Source organism: Podarcis cretensis (assembly GCF_951804945.1).
Source record: "Podarcis cretensis genome assembly, chromosome: 2".
Classification (NCBI taxonomy): domain Eukaryota; kingdom Metazoa; phylum Chordata; class Lepidosauria; order Squamata; family Lacertidae; genus Podarcis; species Podarcis cretensis.
The window spans coordinates 61,609,269-61,626,695 of NC_137171.1; the positions used below are offsets into that span (position 1 = coordinate 61,609,269).

Consider the following 17,427-nt stretch of genomic DNA (forward strand, 5'->3'; position numbering starts at 1 on the left):
CTGACTGGGAACCTGCTACGCACTGATGAAAAGGTTGATTAAAAACTTGAATGCTTCAGGACCAAACTAGTCAAGATGGCAGGTCTGATTTTGTGTGTGTGCAAACAACATATATGGGATGGATGATTTGGATTGGGACCATGTCACTTGGGAAGAATATTTAATCCTTTCTCCCTGAACTCTTTTCCTGATTAAAATACAGCTCACCCAGTCTGTTACTTGCCCCATTTGGGAAAATGTAACATGCAATTAGCAGTTTGGAGTACCTGGAGGGGATATTTTAATCAGAAAGATGATGTAGAAGGAAGGGTCAAGAACCTCTCCCAGATCCAAATAGACCATCCTATCTCAACTTTTTGCAAATATTTAAGGATAAACACTTTCAGAAAGGTTATTCAGAGAAACTTTGTGTTCTTCATTCATCAAGACCAATACTAATCAATATCATATTGCAGCATGTGGGAAGAAAAAGATGGCTGCATCTGAAACTAGCATTAACCTGAACAGTACATAGTTGGTCTACTGTAGGTGCACTAGCTTCTTAACTATATAACTTAGCTTTTGTTATTAGTAGTAAGATATCTTATTTCCTCCCACTGGGCAATTGCTTGGACTAAAGGACTCACATGATGCCCTGTACTTGTGGTCCTACATTCAGAAACTTACCGCAACACATTTGAGTTCCTGCCATAGGGAAGGGGATTTGATCATATTTTAACCCTCTCGAAAGTCTCAATAGGGATTTTCTAGAAAATGTTGTCTTACCTAAATTAAAGATAAAGCAAAACGTCTTGCTTTCCACTTACCAGTTCCACATGTGTCAGCTGCTGGGCCAAGGTGTAGGGATCACTGCAGACACTCATCATTTCTCGTTGAATGGATGGGGGCTTACTTTTAAAAGCAACCACCTTGTCTGAGACAGCTGCGTTGATCTTGACTATCCCTTCCTGCCCATGGTTAAGAGCTGCGAGCTTCTGATTCAGGGTCTGCAGAAGCTGATTCATCTTTTTCCAGTAAGCCTGAAGTGAGGAAAAGGAAAAGAACAGGGGGGAAGGGAAAGGAAAACATTACAAACCATGAACTTGAAAAAATAAAATAGGTATGATTGAATGTTCCTATTTGGGAAATATCCATAAACCATTTGTGGCTTAGAATCTTATTTTCAACCAAACTATTCCAGTCAGCTTAATTATAGGTCCACCCTAAGCTCCATCCTATGGATCTCTACCACAAGACTGGCATCCAGTCAAAAACATGTGAGCAACTGTGCTCAGTGCTAGTTCAGCCTACTGACCACAATGCCAGTTTAACATGTGTGGAATACAGAAGGGGGGAGGGGGGAGGAAACAGCACCAATTACCTTTCACCTTCCCATTTTAGTTTTGTGCTGTGAGGCTTCAAAAAACAGAACATTCTGCCCAAGCTGACCATTTTTGCCCTTAATCTGCACCACGTAGAATTGTGAAAGGCTGTGCTAATTTAAAACGGATTGTACATTTCAAGGCCCAAATCAAGGTGCTCGTATCAGTGTTTAAATCTGCAAACAACTAGAGGCCCAAATATTTGAAAGACTCTCTCTCCTCTTTTTACAAACTCTCTTGGATGTTAAGATCAGCAAAAGGGGCTCTCTTGGTAATACCACTTCCTTCAGTAGTTTATTTGGAGGGGTGGCCACCTGGGAGAGGGCATTTTCTGTGGCAACCCCCTAAGTTATGGAACTCCTCATAGAGGTGCATTGGGCTTTTTAAATATATAGCTTTCAGCAAATACTGAAGACATACCTCTTTACCCTGGCGTCAAGAGATTTGTGTTTTCGGGGCTCACCCTTTCCCTGTGTTCATAATCTGCTTTAAGTGTTACTAATCTTGTCCTGGGGCTTATTGGTGAAGGGTGGGTAATAAAATTAATAATTAGGAATAAGAATAATAGATAATAGTATCATCATGTCCCCGAATTGTAAGCTTGGGGAGCAGGGTCTGTCCGTCTTTCTCCCCACCCCCCTTTGTGTGTATGTGAGAGAGTCTTGGGGCTGAAGAGTGGGGTAGCAATTATTTAAATAATAAAAATAGTATAATGACTCAACAGCAAGCATTAAATGCATCTTTTTATTTATGACTGTGTATGTATATTTGCAATTATTAAGTTCAGGAATAATTTTTGTTTTATTTTCTAGTTCTAATCAACACTACCTCACCAGCAACAGACTTCTTCTTTTGTTTGGAAAAGGAGATTCGTGGAATTGTGCTGTGCCACACCTTCCACAACAGTCATTTTGTGTGCTGCCAAACCACCATGGCAGCCATTTTGTGACTGGTGCCCACAGCATCAGAAATTTTTCAGAATTTCAAATGTGCTCGTGGACTCAGAAGGGTCATATGCAGTTACCAATCTCTCAAAGGGAACTGCCCTGGTTTAAACTGGGGTGTGAATCAGGGCCAGTGAGACATGTCGTCTGGGCACAGTGCCAGACAGGGAGGCCTGAATGCCTGCATTTAGCCCCCTGGAACTGAGGTTCCCTATCCTTGTTATAAAAAGAACTATTCTCTTGAAGAAGAATGTGTTTATTTAATAAAAGCCTGGCTAAGATATATATGAGCGTTTACAATCCTCTGCATTGCCCATAAATCCTGAAGGGCATTTAACAAGGTTTGACAGTTTGAGAGGAAACTGCTTATGAGCAAACTCTCTTCTCAATCTCTGCCTCAGACAGCTATGATTTGAGCCTACTGCTAATCTGGACATAAAGCGCTGTGAAGAAGGGAAGTTTGCAGTGAGGAAGTTGACAGCTGGATCAACACAGCAAGCGAGGCAGGTCAGAGACACACCGCAAAGTCCATGGATTATGTCATCCAGTCACATATCACTCAGGGCAACTGGAAAGATACTGGCGCACACATCAATCAGCTATGCGTTGCTGATGTTCTGGGTGACTAAAAAAGAGTGGCACGGACAACACATCACTGCTTTCGGAAAAGGCAACTGAGCTGGCAGCTGTCAGACCTCAGTAGCTTGTCCACATGGAAATACAGCGAAGAAGTCTTGCCCCTGTTTCATGGCCTTCTGGAATATAGTATAAAACTGTCCTTTTAAAGAAGGCATTTGGTCCATAGAGGATTGCTTTATTGTATTGGTTTTTAAAGTCTCTGTATTTGAAGTAATTTTTTTTTTTTTTTACTGCTGCTTATTGTTGGTTTCCTATTGCTGCTTTTAGTGCTTTAATCGTTTTGTAATGTAAGTTTTAAATTCTTTATTGAGGATTTGATCTTGCTGTCAGCAAAGGGAAACATCTATGTAACATCTACCATAAGCAAGCAGGAACAAAAGTATAATCCTGAAGGTGTACAATGACTCTTTGCACAAAAATAAATCTTAATTTTTTTTAATTCCAATAGCCTTGCCAAATAAGGTGCAATAGGGGGCTACTAGAGAGGGGGAGAGGCTTTTGTGTGCCCAGTGCCCCTCTGCAGAGAGACTCAACTCTGCAGAGAGACGCAACTACAGTCTTTTTATTTTCCAAATATTTTAAATTAACCATTTAGTGCTTTTGAATGCTGTTTTATATTATTTGCTAGTGGCAGGTTTATCACTTCTATTTTTATTAGAATCATAGAGTTGGAAGAGACCACAAGGGCCATCGAGTCCAACCCCCTGCCAAGCAGGAAACACCATCAGAGCACTCCTGACATATGGTTGTCAAGCCTCTGCTTAAAGACCTCCAAAGAAGGAGACTCCACCACACTCCTTGGCAGCAAATCCCACTGTCGAACAGCTCTTACTGTCAGGAAGTTCTTCCTAATGTTCAGGTGGAATCTTCTCTCTTGTAGTTTGGATCCATTGCTCCGTGTCCGCTTCTCTGGAGCAGCAGAAAACAACCTTTCTCCCTCCTCTATGTGACATCCTTTTATATATTTGAACATGGCTATCATATCACCCCTTAACCTCCTCTTCTCCAGGCTAAACATGCCCAGCTCCCTTAGCTGTTCCTCATAAGGCATCGTTTCCAGGCCTTTGACCATTTTGGTTGCCCTCCTCTGGACACGTTCCAGTTTGTCAGTGTCCTTCTTGAACTGTGGTGCCCAGAACTGGACACAGTACTCCAGGTGAGGTCTGACCAGAGCAGAATACAGTGGCACTATTACTTCCCTTGATCTAGATGCTATACTCCTATTGATGCAGCCCAGAATTGCATTGGCTTTTTTAGCTGCCGCGTCACACTGTTGGCTCATGTCAAGTTTGTGGTCAACCAAGACTCCTAGATCCTTTTCACATGTACTGCTCTCAAGCCAGGTGTCACCCATCTTGTATTTGTGCCTCTCATTTTTTTTGCCCAAGTGCAATACTTTACATTTCTCCCTATTAAAATTCATCTTGTTTGTTTTGGCCCAGTTCTCTAATCTGTCAAGGTCGTTTTGAAGTGTTATTGTGTTTATTTAGTTTGGCATTTATTATTATTATTATTCAGAATTAATAATTTGTTTGCTTGTTTTTAGGTTTTTACTCATGCATTGTAAATTTGTGGTTCATATCCCAGAGGATACTAATTTATTGGGTGACATATATTAGTTGTAAACACAAACAACTGTCCTGAGAACTGTGGCTAAGAAAATATTTAACAAACACAATGTATTCCTGAATATCTTTTTTCTAATAGAAATAAGCTCTTTTTTAAAACTCTTAACATGCCAATGACTGTGCAGTTTAATTTGGAACTTTGTAAAAATTTCTGCTGCTAGGTATCTATATGAAAAATCCTATTTCTCTTTAAATATCCAGTTTGGGAACCAAAGAGTACTTTTGTTTAATATTCAAGAAAAACATTTCATTCTCAAGCAGAAACACATTTAAGGAAGATGGCAAGCCCCAGCAGGTGGCTTAGAAATTCAGATTTTAATTAAGCTTTCTCTTTCAAAATGCAAATGGTAACTCTTGGCAAAAGAAACTGCTTCTCAGTATGCATACCTTTCTAAGCACTGCAAGAAGCCTCCAGAAACCAGGCTGGATAAAGAGCAGGAAAATATTGCTGCAAGGAATCATCCCAATCTCATTTCAGTAACAGATAAAATGTGTTCCATAATCCTAGGATTCTTTTGCACTTTTGATTTGATCTGCCCTTTTCCCTTCAAACAAGTACAGACCCCATCATGGAACAGTTTCTCTTTCATGTTTTCCTTTCAAAAGATAGCTGCATAAATAGGACCTTGTGACTTATTCCTTTAATTAATTGCTAGTTTTGCTCAGGGAGACTGGCATTAAGGTTTTTTCCCCAGCTCTCCACCCACCACAGCCAACTAATATAGATTTGTTTATGAAGAATTCTGGCACAGTCCAGGCTGCTCCTCCAATTGAAAGCAATGGGAGCAGACCCTGAATGTCAACAGGCTCAAAGTCAATATCTCCATTTCCCATATAGGGCTGATATGTTTTCAGCAGCGTGGATATTTTGTTCACTTTGAACTCTCATAATTGTCTTTGCATTCTTTCTTCATTCAGATTGCCAGATAAAAACTGCTTAACAATTGGCAGCTATGGCCATCTGGACAAAAAAAAAAGGGGGGGGGGTTAGAAAGTACCCAGGAGGAAGCTATTTATCTAAGAAGCCCAGCCTCATAGATACAAGCACACTCTAGCTATGTGAACTGTCTGGAGATCAACCAAAAGGCCAATGAGACCTTTGCTGCAGCAACCTGCATCCATTGATTCTGTAGATGGGGGTGGCCAATGTGATATTTTGCAGATGTTGATGGACTCCATCGCCCATCATGCTGGTTGGGGCTAATGGGTCTTCAGTTTCTCAGCATCTGGATGACCACTGCTGAAGACAATTCCTACTGCTGCCTTTACTACCAATACCCAGCCAGCCCATGGCCTCATGTTAGATACGCAGTGCGGAGCCTTGAGCTCATAAGCTGTGTCTTCTCCCCCCACCCCAGTGCTTCAATTTTATCCTGGTGCTCAGGCAAACCTTAGGTTGCCATTTCACCTAAACCATGAGACCACAGTTTGCTCTTACCTTGCAAAGGAAGTTTAATGTTTTGCAAGGTTTGATGTTACATCAAGGTTAAGCTTGTTTAGTTGGTTAGTTACTCAACAAGCCAACTTCAAATCACCAGCAAAAAGAGAGCTGCCTCTTTTAGCTCCACCCTGTGGAAGCAACAGCAGTACCACAAAGAGGAGCAAGAGCCAATGTAGAGCAGGGGATAGGACCCTGGCTGTAAGTTGGGTTCAAGTCCCATCTCTGCTATGGACTGACTGTGTGGGTTTAGGAAAGGCATTCTCTTTCAGCCTTAGCTCCCCATTTGTAAAACGGAAATAAAGGTTACTTACCTTGCAGAGTTGTTGTAAGAGAAAATCCAATAAAAAGATTAATCTCAATGCATCCCCCATGTGTCCCCTAAATCTGCTCTAGGGGTTCTCCCAACACCCAAACAAATTTGGGGAGGGTGCAGAGGGCAGTGGCGGAGAAACCCTCTCTGGCACCCAGGGCGGGACGGCGAGAGGCAGGGCGAACCGCCCACTGCCACTCGCGTGCACAGCCCATACAGGCGTCTGTACGGGCTGCCACACAAGCAGCAACCCGTACAGACTGCGCATGTGCGGCATCCCATACAGAGTGCACATGCGCAGCAGCCCATATGGTCGCTATGCAAAAGGCAGCCCATACGGACACCGCACAAGCGGCACCCCTACTGACTGTGCACGCCCTCGGCCACTCTACAGATGGGGGGAGGCAGGGGCCATCTTGTCAACCCCCCCCCCGAGTGGCACCCAGGGCGATCTGCCGCCTCTGCCCCCCACTTCATACACCCCTGGCAGAGGGCAAGTGAGGAGAGAAGAAGGAGGAGAAGTTAAGTTGCACAACTGGAAATCCTTTCCTTAGATGAAGCACTTGGTTGGATAATGCCCCATAGAAATTATTCATATCTTATTAAGTCTTTCTTTTATAATACCAAATGTCGCCATTTCCCTTTTCTATGGTGGCTTCACTAGCTGCCAGTCAAAGTTCAATGAACATTGAACTGGGTATGTTGAAGATTTTGAGCATGACTAAAGTAGCTCTTTGGTTGCTGGCTATGACCTTAGTCATTAAGAGCCCAATCTGAAAACAACTCCCCAATGTCTAATTTGTTATTTATATTGTGCATAACTTAAAGCTCCTCCTTTGAAAGCTACGCAACTCAATATTCACTGTTTGTTAGCTGGCTAATTAGGAGGAATCTAAAATGATTCAAGCCTCCACTGACAGCTTCATGGTTCCTTTAACTGTTTATATCCTAAAAAGTTAATAGGCCACAAAATGAGCTAATGTTTGGGACCATTGGTTTTGCAATCTTTCATGTAAAACACCAGGATATTAGTCAATCTGAATTAGGTACTTTCTTTCTGTTTGCTTGTTCCAATATCTCCCATTCTGCAATATCTCACACTGCCTTGTTAGTTAGCTCAGCAATTAGGTCTGGTTTTGCTAAGCAGAATGTCAGAGGATAAAGAAGGGTAAAAGGAAGAAGAAAAAAGGACAATGTGTGAAGATACAAAATAAAACCCAAAAAGAGAATTGCCTAGTGTAATTCTAATAATGTCTACTCAAATATAAATTGGATGGCATTCAATTGGATTTATGACTATGTAAGTTAGAATTGCACCCTTAGCCATGTTTAGACTAGAACAGTCTTTGTTGATCTTGGTGCTCTTCATATTCCCATCAGCCCCAGTTAGTTCAGTAGCCCAAAACACCTGGAAGACACTGTGTTGGTGAAAGCTGAAATAGATCCACTACCTTATGTTAGGGATGCCACTTAAGTTCCTTATATTTCAGTGAGTCTACTCTAAGATCTGGATCCAACCCACATTCTGTAAACTTTTTTAAACGGAAATTTTTATTTCCATTTTTTAAAATTAGTCAACAAATAAATTGAGTCTCCTGGGTGAACTTTTTAGTTGACAGTGCAACTAGCTTTTTACATCTTAGCTCAGATATAATTAAACAATATTATGCATTTGTTTCTATTGATAATCACATTTTCAGAAAATGTCATTTAAAATTTGACTAGGAATTTCCCCCCACAGTCTCTTCCATAGTGAAAGTAATTTTTAATAACAAACAGCTGACTGAACAATTCTTGATTATGCAACTTTTCAGTATATCTCTAAACTGCTGCCATCCTCACCTCATCACATGGAGCTATCCTGTGGATAATGTCTTTTAAGCAGCCAATCATCTTTTCGTCCTGAAAATCATATGGAAATGTTTCTGTCCATTCCGTCAATAACTGCAGTATTTTAGGCCCAAATTTTCTGATTCGTGCCTGAAATTAGAAATAAAAAAAGATGGATGCAAATTTAAGAACTCTCAGCAAAAAGATCTGGTGGCTTTAACCTAATGCTGATTCCGAAATGGTGGTACTTGCAGAACACCAACATGCCTATAGAGTGATTTAAATTAGTTTCATAGATGGCCTTGGATTAGGGATGGAAGTCTATTTCTAGTCTGCAGAATTTTTGCATGTGTTCACTTCTAAGCCTTTTCTGCCCTATGGCTTTTAAACACTTATTCTATCTCAAAATATGCATTTCTAAATAATTGGGGTTTTTAAAAAACTTTTTTACTTTTTCCAGCCAAGCACAGAAATAAAATGTTCTGTTTTGTACTTTAGTCTGGTGTGTGTGTGTGTGTGTGTGTGTGTGTGTGTGTGTGTTGGTTCACACTGGAATTTGCAATGATAGAATTCCACAAGTATCCCTACTTTGGATGTCCTCAATATTTGGCTATCCACTTCTCTGCTTTGTACAGCTATAACCTATTCTTAAATGTTTCTTTTTGAACCTAACAAGTATTTGCCAAAGGAAACCACTTTGGCTTTTCCTGCTCTCTGCCTCTAAGATACTTGGGGTCAGAGCTTCTACACTGTGCATTATAGTACGATATGCCAGATGATCCTAAATGTTTTAGGAGCAATCTAAGAAGCTTATTTTCAAACACCACACGTATTCATTACATCAGTGGAAACCTTGAATGAGAGGAGAGAACTTCCTTGTTTTAGCCTCTGGATGGAAGGCACCCTCTAATCAAATAAAATTATATTGTGTGCCTTGAAGCTTCCTGCTTTTTCAACCAAACTCATCAAAGTGCCCATTTTAGCATGTGACCAAAACAGGTCTCAAGGCAAATGCAACTTTCTTACTATCAGTGAACGTAATATAGGTGGCCTATGAAATTTCATGAGCGTTGTTGTGTGTGGTAGAGCAGGGAGGCTGGCAGGGGATCCTTCATCCCCTTCCCCTGTGACTTTTCCTCTGCTTCTATGCCATTACACCATTGTCCATTTAGGACCATTATTATCCATGGCTGGAGACAGATATGTGGTTTAGGGAAGAGAAGCACTGAGAAAGCATTTCATGCTGCCTCCCCTCCCAAGGTTAGGCCCTGTGTTAAAGAGACACCTGGCTGCTTGTCCATTCTCTCTCTAAATATGGAAGCTCAGGGTTTGTTGAAGAGCTAGAGTACCAGGACGAGGAATGCTACAGAGATGAGGAAGTCCTGATTCTGTTGAACCACAGCTCTCATCTTCCCTCACCACTGGCCTTGCTGGTTGGCATTGATGGAAGCTGGAGTCCAGCACCATATGTAGGGTCACAGATTCCCAGTCCCTGAGCTATTACATACTACTAAAAAGTCTTCCTAATGAAGGCTTCTGAAAATAGCAAAATATCTGACTGAGGCTGTGAAGCAGGTCTGTGACTGTACAGTGGAACCTTGGGTTGCAAATGTGATCCGGGCGGGAGGCACGTTTACAACCCGCAGAGTTTGCAACCCGCAGCACCGCGTCTGGTCGCTATTTGGCGCTTCTATGCATGCACAAAGCCCGATTTAGCACTTCTGTGCGTGCGTGAGTGCCAAAACCCGGATGTAAACCGTTCTGGTACTTTTGGGTTCGGCGCGGTGCACAACCCGAAAACACATAACCTGAAGTGTCTGTAACCTAAGGTACCACTGTATAGTAAGACTGACTGAGGCTGCAATCCAAATCCTGCTTACTTGAATTCAGTAGGACTTACTTCTGAGTAAACATGGTTAGGACTGCATTGTGAAACTTCCTCTTCTAGATAAACAGCCAGGAAATAAAGATTTACCTTGAGAATCTTCTTGTTGGGTCACATGAGATAAGTCAGCAGTCTGAATATTTCTGGGTGAATTAGTATCTTCCTGAGGCTAAACATGGGCTATTTTTATAAGCTTCAAAGGCCAAGTTCACACCACAAACTATCACTCTTAACACCAGGTTTTTTTTTTAATTTTCAGTGACAGAATAGCCAGATGGGGGATGTATTATAATCTTTTCCCTGCCACCAGACTCAGCTTTGAAGAAGCAAAAGCACAATACAGTGCTGCTATTCATGCACTGCTGACATTCTAACAAAAGTTTTGACAGTTGAGGATGGGAACTATTCTGGGAACTAAACTAACCCAGTTTCCAAGGAAATATTGTTTTGATATTAACCCTCGTCACTCACACCAGTGAGTAAACAGCAGAACACATTCCCCTTGCAACATATTGGAAACAAGTTGATGATTCGTTAGAATCCTTAAATTAAGCAATCCATTCTGGCTTGTCTAGTTTGGATTGTTCCCAGTAGGTTTCCCCTTCCCTTTTAAAATAATAGTAACACAACATAGTCTTTTTTAAAAGTAAGAATAACGTTTTACTCACATTCAGTTCACAGCAGTAATTTGAAGACCGGCTTTATCTAGTGGTTAGAGTGAAAAGAAGTCTGAGCTACATCTCAGACTTTCTGTTTATGGACTCCATCCTATGTGAAGGTTGATCCATGCGCTGGCTAAAAGCCAGGAGTGTGAGAGTCCAAGGGTAAGAGAGTAAGAGTCCAAGAGAGAGATGGTTGCATGGTCAGCTAGGGTCAACACCCATCTACCTGGTCACACATAGGGGGAGGAAGCTCCAGAGCAGGAATGACAGAAAGTCCTCCCTGTCTGGAGCCACATTCGCACGTGTGTCTATTCTAGGCAACAGGAAAATGTTGTACTTGACAGCTCAAGTAATAATACATCCCACAAGTGTGTCCTACAATTCTAAGGTTCAACAAGTTGAGCAAGCAAGACCATTGTATTTATGAAGAGACTTTACTACAAATAAAAACATTACTTTCTGCATTCTGTTAGGGAATCATTACCTAACAACAGCACAATTCTGTTTTTGTTGTTGATGTGTAGCTAGATATATAGCAGTGCTTCCAAGTACAAATATATTACTGTTTTGTCATGCAGGCATTCATTGCAATTGCAATTCTGCTATGGGGAGTTGCCAGTGACAGGTAAGCCTGGAAAGATTGCAAACTATGCCTAGGGCTAAGGGACGATGCATTAGGCAAAACTGAGATATATAGCGTTGCAGTGACACCTGCTCTTGACAGTGCACAGCTTAAATGATTCCTCCTGGAACCCTGAAGGCTTCAGCAAAACCTTCAAGAAAGGAAAGGGAAACCACCTGGGAAGACTTGAGACAGGCTGCAAGAGGAAGATAGAAGGGGATTTGAAGCGTTTGCTACACCCAGTGCCTGCAGCTTTGCTCAGAGGCACTGATGTTATGTTAGAATGCAACCATGCTAGGCACTCAGCATCAAGAAAAAACCCCATGGGAGTGAATGCACACAGGCGGCAAGGAATCAAAAGATTCAAAAGAGAGTAAAGCCAGGGAATTTCTTTAGTTTGATCTAGCACTGGCAGCTCTTTGCAAAGGCAGTCCCACCCGCCTGCCATTGGTAGTACTAACCTTATCCAGCACTGGGTCATCCAGCTGCTGCTGCTCGATGCACTTGTGACAAACTCGGGACAGAAGTTCATGAGGCTCAATGAAGAGTCTTGAGCTCAGTAGGAATGTAAAGATATAGGCCTTCTGGAAAAGGAAAATAGGCAAACTTATCTGCAAATAAATATGAGCGATGATTTCTCAAAGGGAACCCACAGCAAGACTTTGCAAGGAGGAGATATTACATATATTGAAAAGAAGACAGAGCCTTACTCGGTACAAGATAAACAGCTGTAATATAATGATTGCTCTCCTTGGGGAATGTATCATAGGAGTTGGAGCCCTGCTGGATCAGGCCAAGTGCCTGCCTAGTTCAGCATCTTTTTTCTTACTCTGGAACCCCTGCAAGTGGAACATGACACCCTCTGGATCTCCAGAAATGGGTATTCCCAATACAGCATACAGCTACCATGACTGGTAGCCACTAAAACTTAATCATCATTGAATTGTCTGATCCCCCTGTAAAGTCATCTACGTGCTGGAAAGAAATTCCACAGATTAACTATGTGAATGGAGAAAAACTACTTCCTTTTGTTTGTTCTGAGTCTATCATCATTCATTTATTTGGATAACCCACAGGTTTTATTACAATGAGAGATGGGGTAAAATACATCCGTTCGCTATCATGCAAACTTTTACAAATGTCTATTATGATCCAGCCGTACTTACAGCCTAGTGATGGGTGACTGTCAGTTTTGGTTTCTCTCAGTTTCTCATTTTTCCCAACAGTAAATTTCCCATATTTCCACATCTCAGTTTGCTATTTTAAAAAAGCTATTGTGAAAATCCATCAACATTTTAGTGCCATTTTTAAAAATAATGATTACGATTACAACAACAGATGTATGTATAGTACCACATGTGTATAGGATTGCATTTTCCAATCTTGTCTTGTGTCCATCAGCTTAGATAGATAGAATCAGAGTTGGAAGGCACCCTGAGGATCATCTAGCCCAACTCCCTGCAATTTATGTATAAGATCACAACCAAAATGTATGTATTTTAGATTCTAAGAACAAGATCAGACCAAAGGCCCACTTAGTCCAGTTGCTGTTCTCACAGTAGCCAATCAGATGCCCATGGGAAGCCTGAAAGACAGCACTCATCCCACCTGTGATTCCCAGCAACTGGTATTCAGAGGCTTACTGCCTCCAACTGTGGATATAGCATATAGCCCAGGGGTCAGCAACCTTTTTCAGTCATGGGCCAGTCCACCGTCCCTCAGACCATGTGGTGAGCTGGACTATATTTTTGAAAAAAATATGAACAAATTCCTATGCTCCACAAATAACCCAGAGATGCATTTTAAATAAAAGGACACATTCTACTCATGTAAAAACACGCTGATTCCCGGACGGTCCCCAGGCCGGATTGAGAAGGAGATTGGGCCGCATCTGGCCCCCAGGCCTTAGGTTGCCTACCCCTGATATAGCCATTGATCATTTTCCTAATGATATCAAGCAGGCTGAAAGTAGAATGCTGGGAATCTTACACACTTACTTGGGATTACATTATATTGAACGCAATATGATTTAATTTCAAGTAATTAGTAGATCAAAACTGTTAACCACATTTTTTGAGACACATGGTTGAGGATAAAAACCAATATTGTTGCAGCTAATTAAACAGCACCTATGCAAAATGCATAAGGTATTGTATAGTCCTGCAGTGTTACATGAAGAAAAAACCAACAATGTTAAGATTAAACATCTGCTTCACAACCAAAAAACAAACAAACAAACAAACAAACAAACAGGCAAATAAATTAGATAATTTTGTTATACTTTTAGTTTCCAATTTTTTCATGCTTCATTCACAGGAAAAAATTAATCTATGAATATATGAAACTGTGAATATAATATGGATATGTATCATGTTCATGTGTGTGTTGCTAAAAATGTCAGAATTTGCTGAATTTTGCAATTATTGACTTTGAAGCATTAGCCTTCGTAGAGCATTCATCTCCAGCAGAGTGGAGTTTTTTTAAAAAATAGCCACTCTTTTCATGGGGTAAAGCTGCAATCTTGAGTGCTCATTTTCTTTTTATGTAAATGACCATTGTTTTCAATCAAAAGCTGTTAGGCTATAGACTCTCACTAATGAAGTACTTTTAGCTCTAGATGTAACAATAAAAGCCAAGTTAACAGTGGCTGCAATTGAGCCCTAAGTTATACATGTTTAGAAGTAATTGAACTAAATGGAACTTAAGATCTTTTAACTGTGAGTGCAATTGAAAGCAGCATTTAGCAAACTAGAATTAGCAATAATAAGAACTTGCCCCCTGATCCAGCTGGTTAGGCTATTCTTAGTATATGATATTTGTTTAACATCCCTTCCTCCCCTTGACTTTGCCCCAGTGATTTGGATGAAGTCTAGGAAGAATAATACAAACTTCAGGTTAAATCGAAGGGTTACACAGAACCATTTATCTTGCAGTGTATCCTACATTTCATCAAACATTTACAATTCTTGTCATGATACAAATTTCCTTTCCACTTGGGCAACCATGCTACTTCAGAGTGAAAGAGCTCTACAAGAACCACATAATCATAAATATTTATTCCCTATCATTCCACTGAATACAGCAATACCCAAGGTGGGTTACAACTCACATAGTATAGTACACTATTGATAAAACTTGCAGTGATTCAGTAAAACAGTATGGGAGATCACATTCAGTATACTCAAGCCCTTAAGCTCATTCAAACAAAATAGCATTTTAATGCCCCATAAACCAAGCAGACCTCCTACTATGTTGAAAGCCCTCAACCAAACCTCCGACAACAGTGGGATTCAGCTAAATCTCCCACAATGACTGAAACATGAATGAAGACTCATATGGGAGATGTTGTTCCATTGGTACCTTAGTCCTAAATCATTTAGGACTTTTAAAGTGGTAGCTAGCACTTGAACTGGGATTTGAAATGGATGAATCCCATCAGTGGAAGCCCTGCACAAAGACCACCACTTGTGCAATGGGGCTTTCTTCTCTCTCCTCTTCCCCCCCCCCCCAAAAAAAATATTGGCTCTAGGGGTTGTTGAGAGAACTTCCAGAACAGTAAGTGAAAAGGGAGAGGGGAACATTCTGTCTGGCTAGCTGAAATGCATGCCCTGACAGTATGATGGACATAGCAATAATTCCTCCCAATGATCCAGTTCATGAAAGCGATGTGGCAGCTTACATTAACATAGGACTTACCTCAGGGTAGTAGTCAGCTGTAGGTATAAGATGCTGGATTAAAGCATCAAGAGATGCTGAGGTGAGGTTTCCATCTTGAAAGATCAGCCCTCCTTCATCACCTTCTTTGGGTGGATGTAGATGATGAGGGCTGAAGCCACAAGGAGTAAACATGCTGGTAGAGCTCAGTGTTTGGGGCATCCCTGTAACAGAAGACAGAGCAAGATCTTAATGTCAGCAGAAAAGTTCAACTAGAGCTGTGGCCATAAACTGAAATGTTACCCAACAGTGAATAAGTAAAAGGAAAGATTTAGGTTTGCAAAATCTCTCAGGTGTTTGGAAAAAGAGCTGCCTTTCCCCCCAAAATTCCAGTAAGAATTTTGCTGCTTGCTAGGACTCCTGTTCCAACATTACCATCTGACAGGGAAGTGCCTTCCTTGGCCCAGCCTCCCCTCCCCATTCTTCCTTATCTGCCTCTTCATCTTCCTCCAGAGCCTGCAGACCCTGAAGATGCTGAGTGACACATGACACTCTGATGGCCATTTTCAGAACAATTAATTAATTGTGCACTGCCTGAAGACTCTCCCCTCATTTTTGCCCTTAATCTAGGTCAGGGATGGGGAAACTGTGGCCTTTCAGATGTTGGATTCCAAGCCCCGTCATCCCTTACAGTTGACCACGCTGACTGAGGCTCATGGAAGCTGGAGCCCAATAGCAGTTGGAGAGCCACAGGTTCCCTGCCTGTAGCTGAGATGAAAGCCTGTAAGAGCCCTGTCAGGCAGCTGTATATATTCCTATTAATAAACCTGTCAAGTTTCTAACACCTGAATTCAGTAGTTAACATTCTGCAGACAGCACATCTTGATAACTCAAACAACTCAATGTCTATGCCTGCTTAAACTAAAACATTAAGGAATCAACTCTTATTTGAGGGGAAAGAAATTAAGAGTGTGTGCCCTAGCATTGTGCCTAGGTTCACATTCCACAGGGTGGATATGTATTACTGTTCTCTCTCTCATTCTTAGTTTTCATTCTGCCAGAAATAACTTGCCTCACACAGTGCTTTCTGCTGAGGGTAAACAAGGCAAAGATAATAAGGTGCCAAGTGATGATGATAATGATAAATTACACAGGGGCTTTCTATGGATTGCGAAGGTAGCAGCAATCTGGCTGTGGCAGCAGGATATAAGTGTGACAATGCTTTTAAAATGTCCCATAGATATTTCCCTGGGCCTCCCATGGGTGGGAGAAGAGAGGATAAATCCTTGCATAAGCAGATGGTTTCAGCAATGGCAGGGCAGTTATAGCACTTACCGTACTTAGCCTCTTAAATGGCAAGGAAGCCTTCTTCTGCCAAAGCTATTTGGGATCCATCCCTGGCCCTGTTCCTACGCCAGCTACGCCATCAGTAGCAGCCTGCCTGCCTTGCTGAGGCCCACAAAATTGCTCTGGGCGGTATCTCTTGATGTACCCAGTCCACTGAAGTTCACTCTGTGGTCATGAGGCAGATCACACTTTGTTTGGGGCCATCTCAATAGGAGTATAGCATCTAGATCAAGGGAAGTAATAGTGCCACTGTATTCTGCTCTGGTCAGACCTCACCTGGAGTACTGTGTCCAGTTCTGGGCACCACAGTTCAAGAAGGAGACTGACAAACTGGAACGTGTCCAGAGGAGGGCAACCAAAATGGTCAAAGACCTGGAAACGATGCCTTATGAGGAACGGCTAAGGGAGCTGGGCATGTTTAGCCTGGAGAAGAGGAGGTTAAGGGGTGATATGATAGCCATGTTCAAATATATAAAAGGATGTCACATAGAGGAGGGAGAAAGGTTGTTTTCTGCTGCTCCAGAGAAGCGGACACGGAGCAATGGATCCAAACTACAAGAAAGAAGATTCCACCTAAACATTAGGAAGAACTTCCTGACAGTAAGAGCTGTTCGACAGTGGAATTTGCTGCCAATGAGTGTGGTGGAGTCTCCTTCTTTGGAGGTCTTTAAGCAGAGGCTTGACAACCATATGTCAGGAGTGCTCTGATGGTGTTTCCTGCTTGGCAGGGGGTTGGACTCGATGGCCCTTGCGGTCTCTTCCAACTCTATGATTCTATGATTCTATGATTCTATCTACTGGACCCCTTCATCGTGCAAACATTAGTCATTGTTCAAAGGGAATAGAAAACATCAAGCAGATATATATCTATAGAAGAGGTCTATTCTGGTTCCTCTCTATTCTCATGTTGAATTATCCAGGAATAAGGAATAGGGCTGCACCAATCAGCGATGGCCCTGCTATTATCTGCACATCTCCTGACTTCTATGCACCCAGTGTGAATGGCTATGGCAAGTAGTTATGTGCATAAAGCCTTTGCTGGGACCTCTAACTCTGAATGACCAGGATTGCAGATACTAGGGAAACCTTAATGTATACAACTCT

The 17,427-nt window shown here is 41.7% G+C and overlaps 1 protein-coding gene across 3 annotated transcripts in view; it reads right to left on the bottom strand.

Moving 5' to 3' along the window:
• The window catches only part of RASGEF1C (RasGEF domain family member 1C), an 89,362-nt gene that overhangs the window by 23,274 nt on the left and 48,661 nt on the right, over window positions 1-17,427 (bottom strand). For all 3 annotated transcript variants that reach the window (XM_079967608.1, XM_079967609.1, XM_079967610.1), the window contains exons 2-5: window positions 15,019-15,200; window positions 11,784-11,906; window positions 8,166-8,303; window positions 807-1,019 (exon numbers count right to left, since the gene is read on the bottom strand). In XM_079967608.1, coding sequence (XP_079823734.1) covers window positions 807-1,019; window positions 8,166-8,303; window positions 11,784-11,906; window positions 15,019-15,198 — 654 coding nt within the window. In that variant the 5' untranslated portion in view covers window positions 15,199-15,200. The remainder of the gene's footprint in view (window positions 1-806; window positions 1,020-8,165; window positions 8,304-11,783; window positions 11,907-15,018; window positions 15,201-17,427) is intronic.